General features: G+C 40.8%; 1 protein-coding gene across 2 annotated transcripts in view; it reads right to left on the bottom strand.

Annotated features, from left to right (window-relative positions):
* Positions 1-15,827, bottom strand: part of LOC101171656 (FYVE, RhoGEF and PH domain-containing protein 5) — a 32,662-nt gene that overhangs the window by 15,876 nt on the left and 959 nt on the right. For both annotated transcript variants that reach the window (XM_020703031.2, XM_004068556.4), the window contains exons 2-3: positions 12,633-15,084; positions 93-243 (exon numbers count right to left, since the gene is read on the bottom strand). In XM_020703031.2, coding sequence (XP_020558690.1) covers positions 93-243; positions 12,633-15,084 — 2,603 coding nt within the window. The remainder of the gene's footprint in view (positions 1-92; positions 244-12,632; positions 15,085-15,827) is intronic.

Here is a 15,827-nt window from a genome sequence, read left to right on the forward strand (position 1 = left end):
ATAGTTACATTTCTGATGCAAAAAAAAACATCTACTTAACCTTGAAAGCATATATAACCACATTTTTCTTTTTCTGTAAACATAGAGCAAACCTGTCTATCATAATTGTTGTCCATCCCACCATCGTCCTCCCCAGAGGTGCGCCCTTGGTCTTCTTCACCCACCAGATCTCTTTGGTCATCACTTACTGGATCAATCTTTGAACCAGCGACCACAGGACACATGTATTCATCCGTGTAGGTGCTGTGAAGGAATAAAAACAAAACAAAGGGCATCAGAAAAAGGATCATGGAGATGGCCATGCATGCAAAATACCATTCAGAAAGACGGTTTAACTCATTTCAATTCATTCAGATCTTCTGCACATGAGGGTCTGGATGAGACACTAGTTTCTTCTACCATATAATTTTAGGAATTTTAATTTTTATCACAAATACTAAGGAAACAACAAGGTTTTTCTTGTCTAAGCTGAAAGTCAAATTTCATAGGAATTTAGGTGAAATAATCCGATTTTTGTTCCCTTCAGAACAAACGGACTGTAGGAAAGAAGTGCAACACTTGGTGTCATGGTGTGACAATAAAAAGTTGATTTTAAACATCAAAAAGCCTAATGAAATTATTGTAGACTTCCGTAGATGTAGTAAAAAGTCATCAGCCACTTTCCATTGGCATGGAGATGGTAGAGAGGGTGACTAATTTTAAATTTCTGGGGGTCACTATGACAGAGGACCTATCCTGGGGTCTTCACACTGCCTCAGTGGTGGGTGAGGCCCAACAACGCCTCTATTACCTGCGGAAACTAAAGACTGCTGAAAATCTCCAGGCAGCTGATGGTGAACTTTTACAACTTTGCCATCAGCAGTGTTCTGACATATGTTTTTTTAGTGTGGTTTTACATTTGCACCAAGGCTGATCCGGTGGTGAAATCACTGGGAAAAATCATTGGGACTGCTCTCCCATAGATGACACCACCTGCTGTCTAAAGAGAGTCCACAACATCCTGCCTGACCAGCACCATCCGGCCTGCCATCTCTTCCACCTGCTGCCCTCAGGAAGGAGGTACAGGTCCATCCAGGCCAGGACAACTAGACTGAGTAACAGCCTTTATCCACAGGTTGTGTGGCTGTTGAACAGTCCCACCCACCAACCGCCCCCACCCCTTTCCATCGATTATTCTGTGACACTATTAAAGTGAAAATGCGAAGAGGGGATTGCATTTTTGTTTCACATCGGCCACGCAAAAAGTGTCGCATAATTCAATTCCAGTCAGCATTTCCAGGAGGGAGGCGGGGCGATGACTTCAGTGCTCACTCGGTGTAGATGGTTGCTAAGAGACAACGACATGTCTAGGAGCAGTGCGGCCTGGCTCGTAGCTTTGTATTAGCGGCAGGGGAGGGTGCCGCTGTGCGCTCCTTATTGTTTACAGTTTCTCAGGACTGAGTAGCAGCATTTACGCCTTCTGCGGTCTGGAGCTGCGGACCGCGGTGCGTCTGTTTGAAGCTTCCCCCGGACTAGCTTCATCTTTGGACGGAGCGAACACCGTATCAAAGCACCCTCCCCGGCCCACTGGTCCGAAGCCGCAGCCGGTCAGAAGGCGGAAATGCTGCAACTCAGTCCTGAGAAACTGTAAACGTTTTTTTGAGTGGTGTCCAGACAAAATGAAGGCTGATGTTATTACCACATATTTATATCCAAGATGTTCATTGCGGCATTGCCCCCATGGAGTTTAAGTTAATCCACGGCTAATGATTTTAGCACGTATTAGCCTAATGCTAACCCTTCTTCCGGGTCCTTGCAGCCAAGAAAAAAAAAGCACTGGCCACTCGGATTAAAACAAATATGAGCGAACAGGCACTTAACAATAATCATAACTGTCATAAAAGCACATTTAGAAGATCGTCTCCTGCTTGCTTTCCACTGTTTTTGCTGTTCGAGGCCAGATACAGCGCCATCAACAGCTCCAGCATAAGGAGTCCGTGTCCTGACATTAAGATATAAAAATATATCTTGTTCCCACAGATTAATATCTTGTTCCCACAGATTATTATCTCGTTCGCACGAAATACTATTCCGTTCCCACAAGATACTATTGCGTTCCCTCAAAATACTATTCCGTTCCCTCGAAATGATTAACTCGTGCGAACGCAATAATTATGTCGTTCGAACGCAAATCACGTCATAAGTCATTCACGCTTTCTATTTATATATATATATTTATATATATATATATATATATATTTCATATGCTTTCTGTACGCCGGCAAAAGCCGCTTTCAGCGGTAACTTCCGTGTCTCTGTGACCCATATTCGTTCAAAAAAGGAACATGAAAAACAAAAATGATTATATATATAATGTATGTATAATTTTTTTTTAAATATTATCTTAGTAAAACATAAGAACCTTGAATGGATGAAACTAAATGATTGACTTTAATTTTGGTATTTAGCATTTAGGAATACCAGCACAGTTTCTGGCTTTTTCATTTGTGGGTTGTATTAAGGCAAACTCAATTTAGTGACATTAAAGTGTACAAAACACAATTCCCAATGAATTCACCACCATTCTGAACCACATTACACCCATCAAAGTCTCCCTTTTTTATCTCACAGGACAGATGTTTCAAAGGCGTGTGAGCTCTTTTCTGGATCTTTTGATTTGCTGTTCTAAAAAGCTAAACTTAAATTCATAAAAACTCTTCCAAAAATTGTTAGCAAAGCAGCACAAAATTCAATTTTTATAACATTAAAATTCAGACTCGTTAGTAAAAACGCAAACCCCAACAATTTCATCCATTTCAGACTTGTAATTTAAAAAAAAAAATCTGAATATTTGATGCATTGTGTTTTTAATCTTAGCTACCATGAGTCGTTTAACTTTTTATTTGTGTGAAAAAAGTTGACTGAATTCCATTTGACCGTGAAAGCCATCTTTCTGGTCCTTTATGAACCATTTTATTGAAATATCCCTATAATGTTCGTCCTCAGAGGCAGAATCAAGTGTGAATAAATAAAACATTGCAGGTTTGCATGAAGCAATAAACTGGTCCAAAAGGCCTACGGTGACAACAGTAACCAACTTGAGATCCATGCTGATATTTTATGCAATGAGAGCTTCTACTGCAGGGAAACCATATGAATATGCTAATCGATAAAGCTCAATGGGGAATCTAAACATTGAAATGACAGTGTGTCTGTAAGTCACAGCGCTGAAGCAGTTCAGTCATCTATAAGACGACCAGCCAAGCCAACAATCCAGGAATGTTTGGATTTAATCCAATGGATGTGCAAATTAGCTTTGAGCAACATTTGTGAGTCCTTCATTCCCTGCAGGACTTCAGATGTATACAGCCCATAGCTGCTTACCACAACACAGCTTAAAGGAGACACCAGGGATGTTTAAAACACAGAGCTTCTGCACATGAACAGTTTCCAATATTAGACTTTTATATCACTCCAAAAGAAAGTGCTGCTGTCACTTCTCACTGGTCTGCCATGCAGCTTGAAAGCTCAGGGCAAAAGCAGCACAGATAAATTCTAAGAAGAGATAAAAGATATTGCTACTGCTTTTCTTTGGGCTAAGTTTCCAGTGACTGCATGGTGAGACTGTGGCTACCTGCCAATGCTCCTCCTTCAGGCTACTGTTACATGAACAGCATCAACCACTGAGTTTACTGACCGTTCCAAATCTGCTGAACTGTTGTGACATTCACTGTTTTCAGTAGTAGATTGAAAACAGAGAAGAGTCACAAAACTACAGAATTTTGATGGACCTTTAAATTTGCCACTTTTATAATCCACATAATAGACATAGAGAAAAAAAAAACCTGTAAATTTCCTTTCTTTATTTCTTGAATCTGAGCCTTGCGATGCTTTAAATGTGTTTTTTAATGCTTTCCCAATCTGTTTAACTTTTTGTTCATTTTTTCTGTTGATCCTTGTGTAATTAGTATAAAATATACTGACAAAAACAAATAGGATACAAATAAAAGTAAACACTTTAGTAAAATTTGATTCATAAGTGGTCTACTTTTTAAAAAAAAATCAATTTTTGCTTAAGATAAGGGAGTTATTTCTATTTCTTTTGGCTTGTTTTTTTAATAAGGTTAGTTTTGTTAATGTTAATTAAATGATTTTATGCCCATGCTTAAGACTTTTCTTTCTTTCTCTGAGTAAAGTGAAAAAGTGTCAGAGTGGCAGTTTTATTCTTCTCAAAGTCCCCCTCCAATGAAAATCATGCTTTTTGACTTTTTCACACATACGTGGGACATTTTTCTTTTGAAATAGAACAAATGTACTAAAGAATCATTTTATCTTTGCATTTCTTTTAACTTGCTGTCAATCAAACTGTTGCAAAGACGCTCGGTTTGAATTAATGAGCCTTTGTGATGTCACAACAGCCCAGGAGCGCATGTGCATTGCCCTAGCTCCCTGATCTGCCCCGCCCAGCGTACACAAGCTCGGGTGCTGGAGAAGAGCAGATTTAGCATTGCTGCATTACCTGCACACATTTAAGGTGGGTCCAAGGCTGGAATCTGCTTTTGGCTGCATGTATTTAAAATAAAACTTAAAGTTGAAGTCCCATTTGCTATCCTAGGTGCGTGAAATGTGTTCGCCACGTTTGATTTATCCCCCAGAGGAGCGGTGAGCTGCAGAAACAGCCGCACTCAAGAACCATTTAACCCTAACCGTAATCCTTATTTTGACCCTTTCTTTGGCTCTGTGCAGCCAAGAAAAATGTTCATCGCGTTTAGAAAATTATGTGTGAATACCGGCAGTCACTTTCACAAGGCCAGTGTCCGCCCTGTAACCGGCAGGTCGTGGGTTCAAACCCAGGCCGAGTCATACCGAATACTTTATAAATAGGACCAAATTTTTAAAACCTTGCCCGACACTCAGCATTAAGGGGTTGGATTGGGGGGTTAAGACACCAAATGGTTCCCGAGCGCGGCTGTGTCTGCAGCTCACCGCTCCCCCAGGGGATGGGTCAAATGCGGAGACCAAATTTCGAACCCCTAGGTGTGTGACAGATAGAGGGACTTTAACTTTTTTTCATTTCTTTCATTTTATTTGCTGTTCAAGTGAATTCAACAATCTGCATGTGCTAGCATCAAATCAGTTCAGAGCCACAGCCAGTGCTGCCTGCTGCTGCAATGGAGCCTAAATTCTAACGTCATTTAAAGCATTGTTCATGGTCTTTCAAAATTATTTTTCATCTGTAATATTATTGAACAGTGGGGTACAAATCTCATTTTTGTTTTTCCACAGATTGTCAAAAAAGTGGAAACACAAATATATCACTTTTCACAGTTCCTTTATTTGCTAATGAGAAACCTTTGAGATTAGAGACTGTCAGTCAGTGTTGTTTGTTCCCCCCCTCCTGTGCAAGACACAGCTATTATCATCAGAAAGGGGGGTATCAAGGGTGGGGGTACTCAGCTCAGCACCAACGGCCACGCCCGTATAGAGGAGATTTTGGAAACAGAGACTTCATATTAACAGGAAGTATGGCTTTTTTCAGACATTTAGGTTGTGGGAGATTTAGATTTAAAACATCATGATGGTAATTAAAACACCACTGGGGAAGTTTTTCTTTTTTTTATTGTCATAGGGGGACTTTAAGCATGCTTTTTCCTTCAATATATATGCCTCAAATGGTGTAGTGCAGGAGTGGGCAAACTGCGGCCCGCGGCTGGATCCGGCCCGCCTCCATGTTTGGTCCAGCCCACTGAACAATATCAGAGACCCATGTTTTGCTTGTTTTTTAATCTGGCCACACGATCAAGACGTGACATTTTATTCCACCCTCCTGCAGTCCGTACTCCAACCTGAAAGTCTCGTAGCTTCGTGTTTCCAGGCGGAGAAGGTGCTTTGTTATAGTGTTCGGTCCGGAGAAGGGTTCTGACCGCAGTCCGTTCGGCTGCTAATGGGCTTAATAATAATCATAAAAATAATAAAAGCACCTTTAGAAGATGATCTCGCTCTATGTCGGAGCTCTGTTTGTTTACAACGGACTTCATAAGTTTTATAAAAAAACCAAAAAACAAACAAAACAAAAAAAACAGACTTCATATCTTCTTCTATGGTAGTGTCGTAATTTGTCCAGACCAATCACTATCTGATACGTCATCGGACCAACAGACAGCCAATCACATTATGTGACGTCAGCACTACTCGAAGGACCCCGAACGGTTGTTACAGTCCGAACGGTTATTGTACCTATACCTATTTAGCTCATTCTTTAGAGCAATCATGCTGCCTTTCTTAAACAGCACACCCTGTTCTGTGTCCTGATTGGCTGGAGACCCTGTCAATCAATCTCAGTCCATGCCGTGTCTCCTGTACAGAAACGTGGAGCTCTTCAGATCAGAAATCTGTGATCAATCAGATCTTTGTTTTCATTCTAAGATCCTGGACCTAATTTCTATGAAGGGTTGAGATTTTAAACAAGAGAAAATGGTGAAAATGTTCATGTCTGTCTGAGAAAAGTGTTTTTAGGCAGAGAGGAGTTTTACTGCCATAAACATCTGTTATCATTCTCCGTGGATTTCACCGATCACGGTTACTTTTAGAATGTAACTCCTGCAATAAATGAAGGAAACTCTGTACTGGTGAAAAGGTAACACGGAAATATGCGTAGCTGCAGCAGAAGACACAGAAATGTGCTTTTATCATTATTACTGGATGAGAAACAGACGTGCAGAATGCAGCTGTGACACGTGTGAAGAGCTGCAGCCTTTATTAGGAGTATGACAGGAGAGGATCGACTATTTCAGTTTTTTGTTTTGTTTGTTTTTTGTTTTGTAAATGTATCAGTATATGTTTCCTGAATTTTTGTCTTTGATAATCATAGAGTGTTATTTGGACATTGCTTAATTTCATAAATAATGTTATTTATTTTATTAAAAGGATCATGAATAAGTGAAACTTTATTCATACAGCACTTTACAACTCCTTGAAGGTACTAAAAGGGCTTCACAATAAAAAAGAGATTTAAAATGGGAACAAAAGTTTTAAACTAAAAACTCTAGAATATTCTGTTTTAGAATAAAATTTTCAATCCAAATGTTTTCATCTACATTCCATGTTATATCAATCTCACTCCACACATCTGCTCCTGGTCCGGCCCTTCTATGGAATTTTAGAACCCAATGTGGCCCGCGAGTTAAAATAATTGCCCACCCCTGGTGTAGCGGTTAGCACTCTCACCTCCTAGTGAGAAGGCCCTGGGTTCTTTTGTATAATTTGTTCTCCTCTTGCATGGGAGCTTTTCTTTGGGAACAGGCTGGAAAAAGCATCCCTAGAAGCATGCTCCACAGGTTCTCTGATGTCTCTGAAGTTGTCTCTTGGGATGAATGTGAGTGACCCTGTGTCAGAAGTCAAAGCTCTGTGTCCCCCTCCGGTCACCGGCAGGAGCAGTCTTCAGCTTACTGAATGCACTTCATCTGCTAGCAACCCCAGCGTGCAGTTTCTGAGTGCTGCACACCTGACTCTCATTTGCCAAATTAGTCTACTTAACAACACAAGTCTACAAACAGTCTACTTAATTACTGCAATGAGCCTTACTTAGTGCAAAGTATTGTTTGTGCCTTTATTACTGAGTGTTGTAGTTGGACCAGGGGGGTATTCCAGAAAGCAAGTTATGCTAGCTTGCTGTGCACGTGCATTAACCCAGGGTTACCAAGTCGGAGCGTAATTACGCCAACTCATATCCGGTCTTTTGGAACCGACATACCCCGAGTAAGCAAGTTCAGGCGGATTTCAGCCAGAATTCAGGGTCAAAGTCAGGCTAGTTTAAACATGCTTCCTGGAACACCCTCCAGGGGGGTATTCCAGAAAGCAGGTTATGCTAGCTCCCACGATAAGTTTGAGGCTAAGGAAGTTGATAACCTCAGCTTTCGGTTCCAGAAATGGAGGTATGTTTCAGGGTAGGTCAAGTTACCATGGCAACTCATGCTCTGAACATAACCTGGTCCGGAGCAGGTTTAGTTGAAGCTTAGTTTGTTTACAGAGAGGTGAAACAGCATGGCGTGTCCATTTGAAGATGATTTAGTGGATGAAGAAGTTCAGATAATACTTTTTCCAACATGAGAGGGTGATAAGACCACGTATGGATGTTGTAAAGATAAACATTTTTACTTTGATCCAACTTAATTATTTGCTTCAGTTAAGATAAATCATTTTTTTAGGTCACCTTAAAAATACCACATAGTTTTCAGACAGTTATTTTGCTTTCATTCAAATTAATTCAATTAAGTAGGTGTAACTTTGATGCTGCCGTTAGATCGGCACCGCAAGGGATTCTGGGATATCATTCCCTTTGCCTGTCTGGACGGATTTGGGTTTAAGTGTGGGTTTTTGACAGAATGTGTTTAGTTGTATAGCTATTTTACTGTGTTTTGCCATGTTTTGCCGAGTTATTTTGTCCTACTATAATTATGTCTCTGCACCATGAGTGAGAGTGAAGGAGAGGATGATGATTTTATGTACCACCCCTACCTTAATAGATTGTAATGATAATGTTGGAATATTCTTTAATGAATTTTTGCACTCCATTTTTTCCAGTCCTTTTTATTGTTATAAAAATGAGCATATCTGCCGGCTCAAACTTAGACATATGACAGTTCAAGAAATATAATTAATTAAGATGGAAAAAAGATTAATGGAGTAATGTGACATTTAGTTAGATTAATACGTAAATTTGAGTTGTATAAACAATTATTGAGTTTTATAGACGTAAGAAATTAGGTTGAATAAATTTAACTAAATTATTTGTTACTAATAGAAGTAATATATATATATATATATATATATATATATATATATATATATATATATATATATGCGTCACAAGGGAAATGGAAACAAGATCAGAAACTTTGTTATTTTTCTCGAAGCAGAAACTCTTTTTTTTTGATGATGCAGCCGTATTACTTTTTTGATGGATTTATAATCTTTATCCGCCGTCATTAAAATCTCAGACTCCGTCTCAATTCCGTCTCAAGTGTCCCGCTTTCTTTTTTCTCCACGCGTTTCCATGGTGACTCGGGAATTCGGCGATCCATTGAGAATGTCTTCATGTACTTGCTGTGCACGAGCATTAACCCAGGGTTACCAAGTCGAGCGTAATTACGCCAACTCATATCCGGTCTTTTGGAACCGACATACCCCGAGTAAGTAAGTTCAGGCGGATTTCAGCCAGAGTTCAGGCTTAAAGTCAGGCTAGTTTAAACATGCTTCCTGGAATACCCCCCTGGTACATCGCCTGTCCGTCCTGAGGGAGGATCCCTCCTTAATGTGGACAACCCTGAGGTTTCTTCATTTTCTCCGGATTCCGTTTTTTTTAGGAGTTTTTCCTTACCGCGAAGGAGGGTCCAAGGGCAGGGATGTCCAGTTTAGTTTAGTTAAAGTTTAGTATTTTCCTATTGAATTCTATGCATTTATGATCCTTTTGATTGTATGTTCACCTTACCGGTATAAAGCCCATTGAGATTACTGTTGTTGTGAATTTGGGCTATAGAAATAAATTGTAAAATTGATATTGAAATAACCATTCTTGATCTGATACATCTTTTTAACATCTTCATTTTTTTATCCTACTACTAATACTTTTGTGGTTCACATCTGATTTGTGTCTGTGCAGATTAGCTGTGAGTTCTCCCGGGTGCTTCCTCCCTGAGTTCTCCTTGAGACAGTCACAGCTGTGTGTATTCACTATAGGTGTTCAGTGTCTAAGGACGTGTCTTCTGCTTTTTCTGTATGGGTGGGTCTTGTGTATCTGTTGGAGGTTAGTTGTCCGTTCGTGGTTATGTCATGAACTCTTCTGGACTTGTCTCGGGTCCTTCCTGCTCCTGGGTTTTTCCTCCACTGGGCAGCCGTGACAGTATGATCAGCTTTAGATGACCATCTGCATACGTTATATTAGTTCAATAAAAACTGCATCCTATTTTGTTTTCTCTAGTAAAAACTGCTATTTAATATAAATCTATGTTTAGTTAAATTACGCAGTATGTGCTTTAAAATCTAATGACATTAAAATAACTGTTGTTATAATAAAACTATTAGAACAATTTGATCTTTTTTCTTTCAAAGCCCATTTATAGGAAAAAAGTGTTCTGTATATTTTGATTTATGTTCCCAGTGGTCGTTAATTATGATAATAATAATAATAATACAATTTATTTATAGAGCACCTTTCTGGACACTCAAGGTCGCTTCACAGTACAAAAATATATATATATTATATGATGATGCCGTTTTTAGTCAAAAACAAAAATCCTGTGTTGTCTTTTAGGACATATTTTTTGCAGAGCGGCAGGTGTTCATCAGAAAGTTGCCTCAGAGTTGTGGGCGGGACTGCTTGCACGGACGTCACCCTGTGTTGACATCCCATCATTCCTTCGTTTACACACTCTCTCTCCCGCTAGCTAACAGCCCCTCACACCCCCGAAATAACATATCAGAGCTATCCAGCCATACTGTTCAGAGCCAGATGCCAGCTTGGATGAGGAAAATGAAGACGCACATGGATCCTTTTGTCTCCCAATAGATGCAGGGAGTTTGTGGCCAGCCCACGGCAGTTTCTGCATCACAAACCTGTTCTTTTTCAAACCGCAGATTGGAATAAGGAAAAAATACAGAGAAACACTGTTTTAACCTTAAATTATTTTATAAATCTCCCCCATCATGGGACAAATGCTACAAGAACATGTTAAAACCATTAAAAAACCATTTTTTATTGGAGTGGGTCTTTGTGTGTTTTAATTTGTCAAACCTGACACACACTGATCTTTTTTTTTTTTTGTTAAAGCAGCTCTGATGCTTTAATGGACTTTAATTCCAGACCTGCTAAAATAAAAAAAGTCTGTCTTATTTACATCAACCTTTTTTTTGGAAATTTGCTTGTTTTGAAAGTTAATAAAATAAGAGATAACCTTGTCTTCATTCTTTCAATGAATGAAGGAATGAATAGATTACATTGTAATTGTAACTAAAAGAAGAAAGGAACTCTTTGAACCATGAATGAGAGACGCTCTGCAGGTGACAACAGCTGACTACAGAACACATCCAGATTGTATCTTTGCCTCTTCTTCCTAACTGTCTGCAGAAGAAGAGCAATGACTCCAAAATGCTCTGACTATTAATCATCTTAAGTGACCCGTATGACATGGACCCCGCCATGCATTCCCTCTGGCGGGGTGGGAGGGATTCGTGTCAGCACACGACGGCTGATCATACCGATGAGTAAAACCGCAGCAGGGATATGGACGATGCCTCCTTCAACATCAGCGCTCCTCCCTGCACCTGAACAGATGATTAATGAATGAAGCCACCCTGTTGTACTTAGATCTGCAGAGACCACCCTCACGCCAGCATTTCCACCGCTCACACCCAACATGTCCCAACAGTGACAGATAACAGCTGGAGTTGCTTCCTCTCACTACATGGCATGAGGAAGCTTTCCTCGCACAGCTGACGACCATAGCCATGTCTGCAGCAACCGGAGCATCAGAGGAGGATAAATCTTCATCCCCAGAGGATTTATAAAACGTGTAAAGTGACCAAGAAGCAATAAAGAAGGCGTGTGGTCACAGTAAAAGAAGACAAGATCCACTAAAATGATGAACAGCATCATCAATCCACACAAAAACACAGTGTGTGTTAACACTAAATTTGTACCTGTCAGTGGACCAATCCATACCCACGGTACTAGTATGAAAATCGCTGCGCCTCACAGACAATGTCATTACATTTTTCTGCAGGGATCTTTCCTTAAATGATGGATATCTTTCACTTCTGTGACTCCTCTGCTACTCTCAGACTGAAGTAATCCTACAAATGTTTTATTTGGGTTTTTTTTATTAGTATAAAGCATTAGACAACAACGTCAGGATGTTTTAGGCTACGAAGATCTTAATTTTGTAACTTTTTCAAATTTCAGGGAATTTATATACATTAGTCTTCTTCATAAAAGAATAATCCAGTCACCTCATCTTCCTCTCCCAGCGTGAGATGATCATTCCAGCCACAGTGGTTCTGATGACTTCATTTCTTACATGGCTCAGCATGGCCTGTATTTTATTATTGTTGAAATTCAATAACAGCCCAGCATTTTTTTTCTCGCCGTAACTTTTTCTTAAAGCATCTGCTTATATGTATTATTTTTGGTCAAATTATTTTACCAACCCTTTCCTGATTTGTGTAGTTATCATCTTTATACAAAACATGAATTGAAATGTGTCTTTTTAAACAGAAGCACATCTTTGCCTTGTGTTCATGAAAATTAAAAGACATAACTGTCTTAAATAATTTAATGGATGCCATAACATATTTATTCACATTGACAACTTTCTAACAGCACGGTTGTTAGACATCCAGAATCAAATACTTTTTTTATAATAATAATAATATTATGGATTGGATTTATCTGTGCTTTTCCAGACGCTCAAAGCGCTCACAATGTGTCCAGTTTTCATTCACTCCTCATTCACACTTGGTAATGGTAAGCTAGTGATGTAGCCACAGCTGCCCTGGGGCAAACTGACAGGTTTAGGTTGGACAATAATTCCAACAAACTGGTTTATTTTTAAAGCCTGAATGTGTGGATTTTCAGATGAATGTTGTTGTTTACGCACCTTTCACTTTCCTGTTTAGCTGACTGGGTTTTCTTCTCAAACCCTGGCAGGCTGCTCATGTCCACGTAACCATCCGTCTCATTAGCGGAAGACGAGGCCCGAAAGGGACGCTCAAAGAAGTCTGCGCGGGGTGCCATCCGAGCAGCCCTCCAGTGAGGCACCTGAACGTTCTCGTAGTCCGAGCTGATGGGAGGAACATTCTCATAATCTGAGGTATCTGCGTTGGGGAAGGAGATGGAGCGGGGCTTGGTCAGGGGGAGGGGGGTGAAAGGCACGCGGGATCGGTCCTCGAAGGATTCCACCCGGACCACGCTGCGATTCAGGAAGGCCACAGAATTCCCTTTCCTCCTGCTCTCCTGGTAGAACAAAAAGGAAGAGGCGGGCTCAGGTGAAACCAGAGGCTTGCTAGGCGGCCTTGAGTTGAACTTTGGAGAACCACTAAGGCTGTGCCTGTCAAACTCCAGCAGTCTACTTGAACAGCGATGGCTGGAATCAGCTGAAGGCTTTTTTTCTTCTGTCGTGTGCTTGTTTTCTGTTTTCCAACCAAACTTGAGCATCAGGAAACGTTTAATGGAGGATTTCTTTTTCCTGTGTTTCTCTGTGGAGTCTCCCACTGTGAGAAGTGAGGGAGAACTTTTTGTAATGGGCTTCTTGGTGATGTAGGCCAGCTCAAACGGAGGAGGAATATCTACCAGAGATGTGGGTGTGGACAGGGCACTGGAGGACTGGGGTGAGCTCCTAGAGAAGCTGTCTGACGAGTACAAGGCACCTCTTTGTCTGGGAGATCCGTCCCTGTGGACATGCAGATGTGCGTCCTGCCCCTCCAAAGAGAGGGAGCGCGAGTACAAGGACAGATAGTTAGGTTTTGTTAAGCCCTTGTGCCGCGTTGAATTTAACATGGGGCTGGAGCTTTTTGATGGTGGTCGGAGTCCACTTTTGTAAGACTTCTGGAAAAGCAGGGCTCCCGTATCCCCCATGGGGTTTGTGTTCCGCTGTGACAGAGAGGGTGAGGGAATCCCAGTGGCCTTGCTGGTAAAAGGAAAAACCGTTTGAGCCAATGAAGCAAAGCCTTCGTAAAGACGCTCGTTGCTGTCCAGTTCCATATCAGTTGTTTCATCCAGAAAGGGCGCAATGTGAGCATCTTTATCTTCAAAAACACTGATGTTTGGTGAAAGAAGTTGGCTTTCTGACAGAGAAGAAGTCAGCAAAGTGCCTGCCTCTGTCAGCACAGATTTCTGTCGGAAACTCGGCCGGCAGCCCAAATTGTTTAGTTTGTTTCCAAATACATCAAACTTGGCATCTTCGGATTGATCAAACAACTTCTTCTGAGCTGTCCTCACACCATGCTTCCCACGGTCACCAAAGCCCAAGTAATCCTTTTTTTCATTTTCTGCTGTCTCCTCACATTTGCCATTCAGCACTAAGCTGCTGTTCACGGTGGAAAAACTGTTTTCTGTGAGTTCATCCTCTGGTCTCAACTCTCTGCTCATATTGTCTTCAGTAGAAATGTAAAAGGGCTCATGATCTCCTCCACTCTCCATCACCGTCTCACAAACCTGCTTGTGGTCATCTCCTCTAAAGTCATTAGAGCAGGTGTCCTGCTGGCCTTGAACCTTTTCCTTTGTCTTCTGGCCACATCTCAACTTCAGGATGGTACAAGTGAAACTACAATCATGACCTAACTCTTCCTCTTTCTCCTCTATTACACACTCAGCATCTGCATTCCCTATATTGTCCTCAACAAGGGGACAATGGTCCAGTCTAGAAAGACCTTCTGCTGAACTTCCACTCTCTCTGAGCTGTAGCCATCTTTGCTTTTCCTCTGGATCTTTGCAGGGATGTTGGCACGCCTCCTCCTCAGCACTACCGACAGACAGGTCTTCCACTGAGAGGCCTTCAGTGTCAGCCAGAGCTTCACCTGCATCAAAAGCTTCAGCATCTGTGTCCTCCTCGGCTTTGGTGTCGATTGTTCCCTCTGTCTCCTCAGAGTCAGCTGTGAGCCTGGCCTCACTGAGCCACAGTGTTTCCAGGGAGTCAGCTTCATCTGTCAGAGCATTGTCACTTAATCTCCATTCTTCAATTATTTCTTGAAGTAAATTGTCCTCTTCTTTCTCCTCCTCTGTCACGTCTTCATCCAGGGGTACCTTTGTCACAGTCACTAAGTGTGTTAGTGGAGATCTGAAGATACCAGCCTTCAGGACTTTCTTTGAGGAAGATGTATCTCTAATTCTTTCACAAGACCTTTTATCGTGCCTGTCATCAACATCATCTTGTACAAAAGGCACAATGCCATTACGAATGCTTTCCTGGTTGCCATTTAACAGCACTGAGGCTTTGGGTTTTGGAGCGATAGAGGGTTTGAGACGACTTGTTGACGCAGGAGAGGAGGGCGGCTTCAGGTTGTCGTGACAAACAATTCTTGGCTTGGGAGCAACCGAAGGCTTTGTGCAGTCTGAGAGAACAACAGGAAAAGGAAACTGTAAGATTATGCACTTTAAAATAGACCACAGGTCATTGGTGTGCTGTTCCTGTGACCTAAAACTGGCAAAAGACTGAAATGGTCATGGAATAGGAATAGTTATAAAATAGGGCATTTTATCACAAATGTGTTCCACTTTGGTTTTGCACACTTATCACCCTCTAGAGAGAAAACTGCTCAAGTAACTAAAAAAGTTTGGCTCTTAAACTGCCCAAAACTATTTTGGGTTGGTTAAAGTGCAAACAAGAGTGTTTAAGTAAAACACTGATACAAATCACTGATTTTGTGTTGTTTATTTTTCAGATTTGTACATTCCCACACATCATATTCTCCTATTTCCTCCTATGGTGGATAAAGCTTCTCAAAGAAAACTTTCCAGAAATAAAAAGCGTGAAGTCAATGCAAGTTTTCACGAAATGTGTCATGATTAACAGATGAATCACATCCCATTGGTACAATCCAACCATATTGATCTGTCTGAGGCAAGCTGTGACTCCAATCAACCTATACCATATAAAATTGTTTCAAAATAAAATACATTTATTATATAAATATTGGAAAATACCATTTGGATTGAGACACGGTAGGTTTATTTCACTATAATGGCAAGCGCATCACAGTGGATGACACAAATGGGATGCAGCAAAAACGGATCAGTCCATCATTCTAGTCTAATGTGTGGAAACACTTTGAATTTAGCAAAGTCATGTGACCAT

Source organism: Oryzias latipes, chromosome 5 (assembly GCF_002234675.1).
Source record: "Oryzias latipes chromosome 5, ASM223467v1".
In the NCBI taxonomy this organism is placed as follows: domain Eukaryota; kingdom Metazoa; phylum Chordata; class Actinopteri; order Beloniformes; family Adrianichthyidae; genus Oryzias; species Oryzias latipes.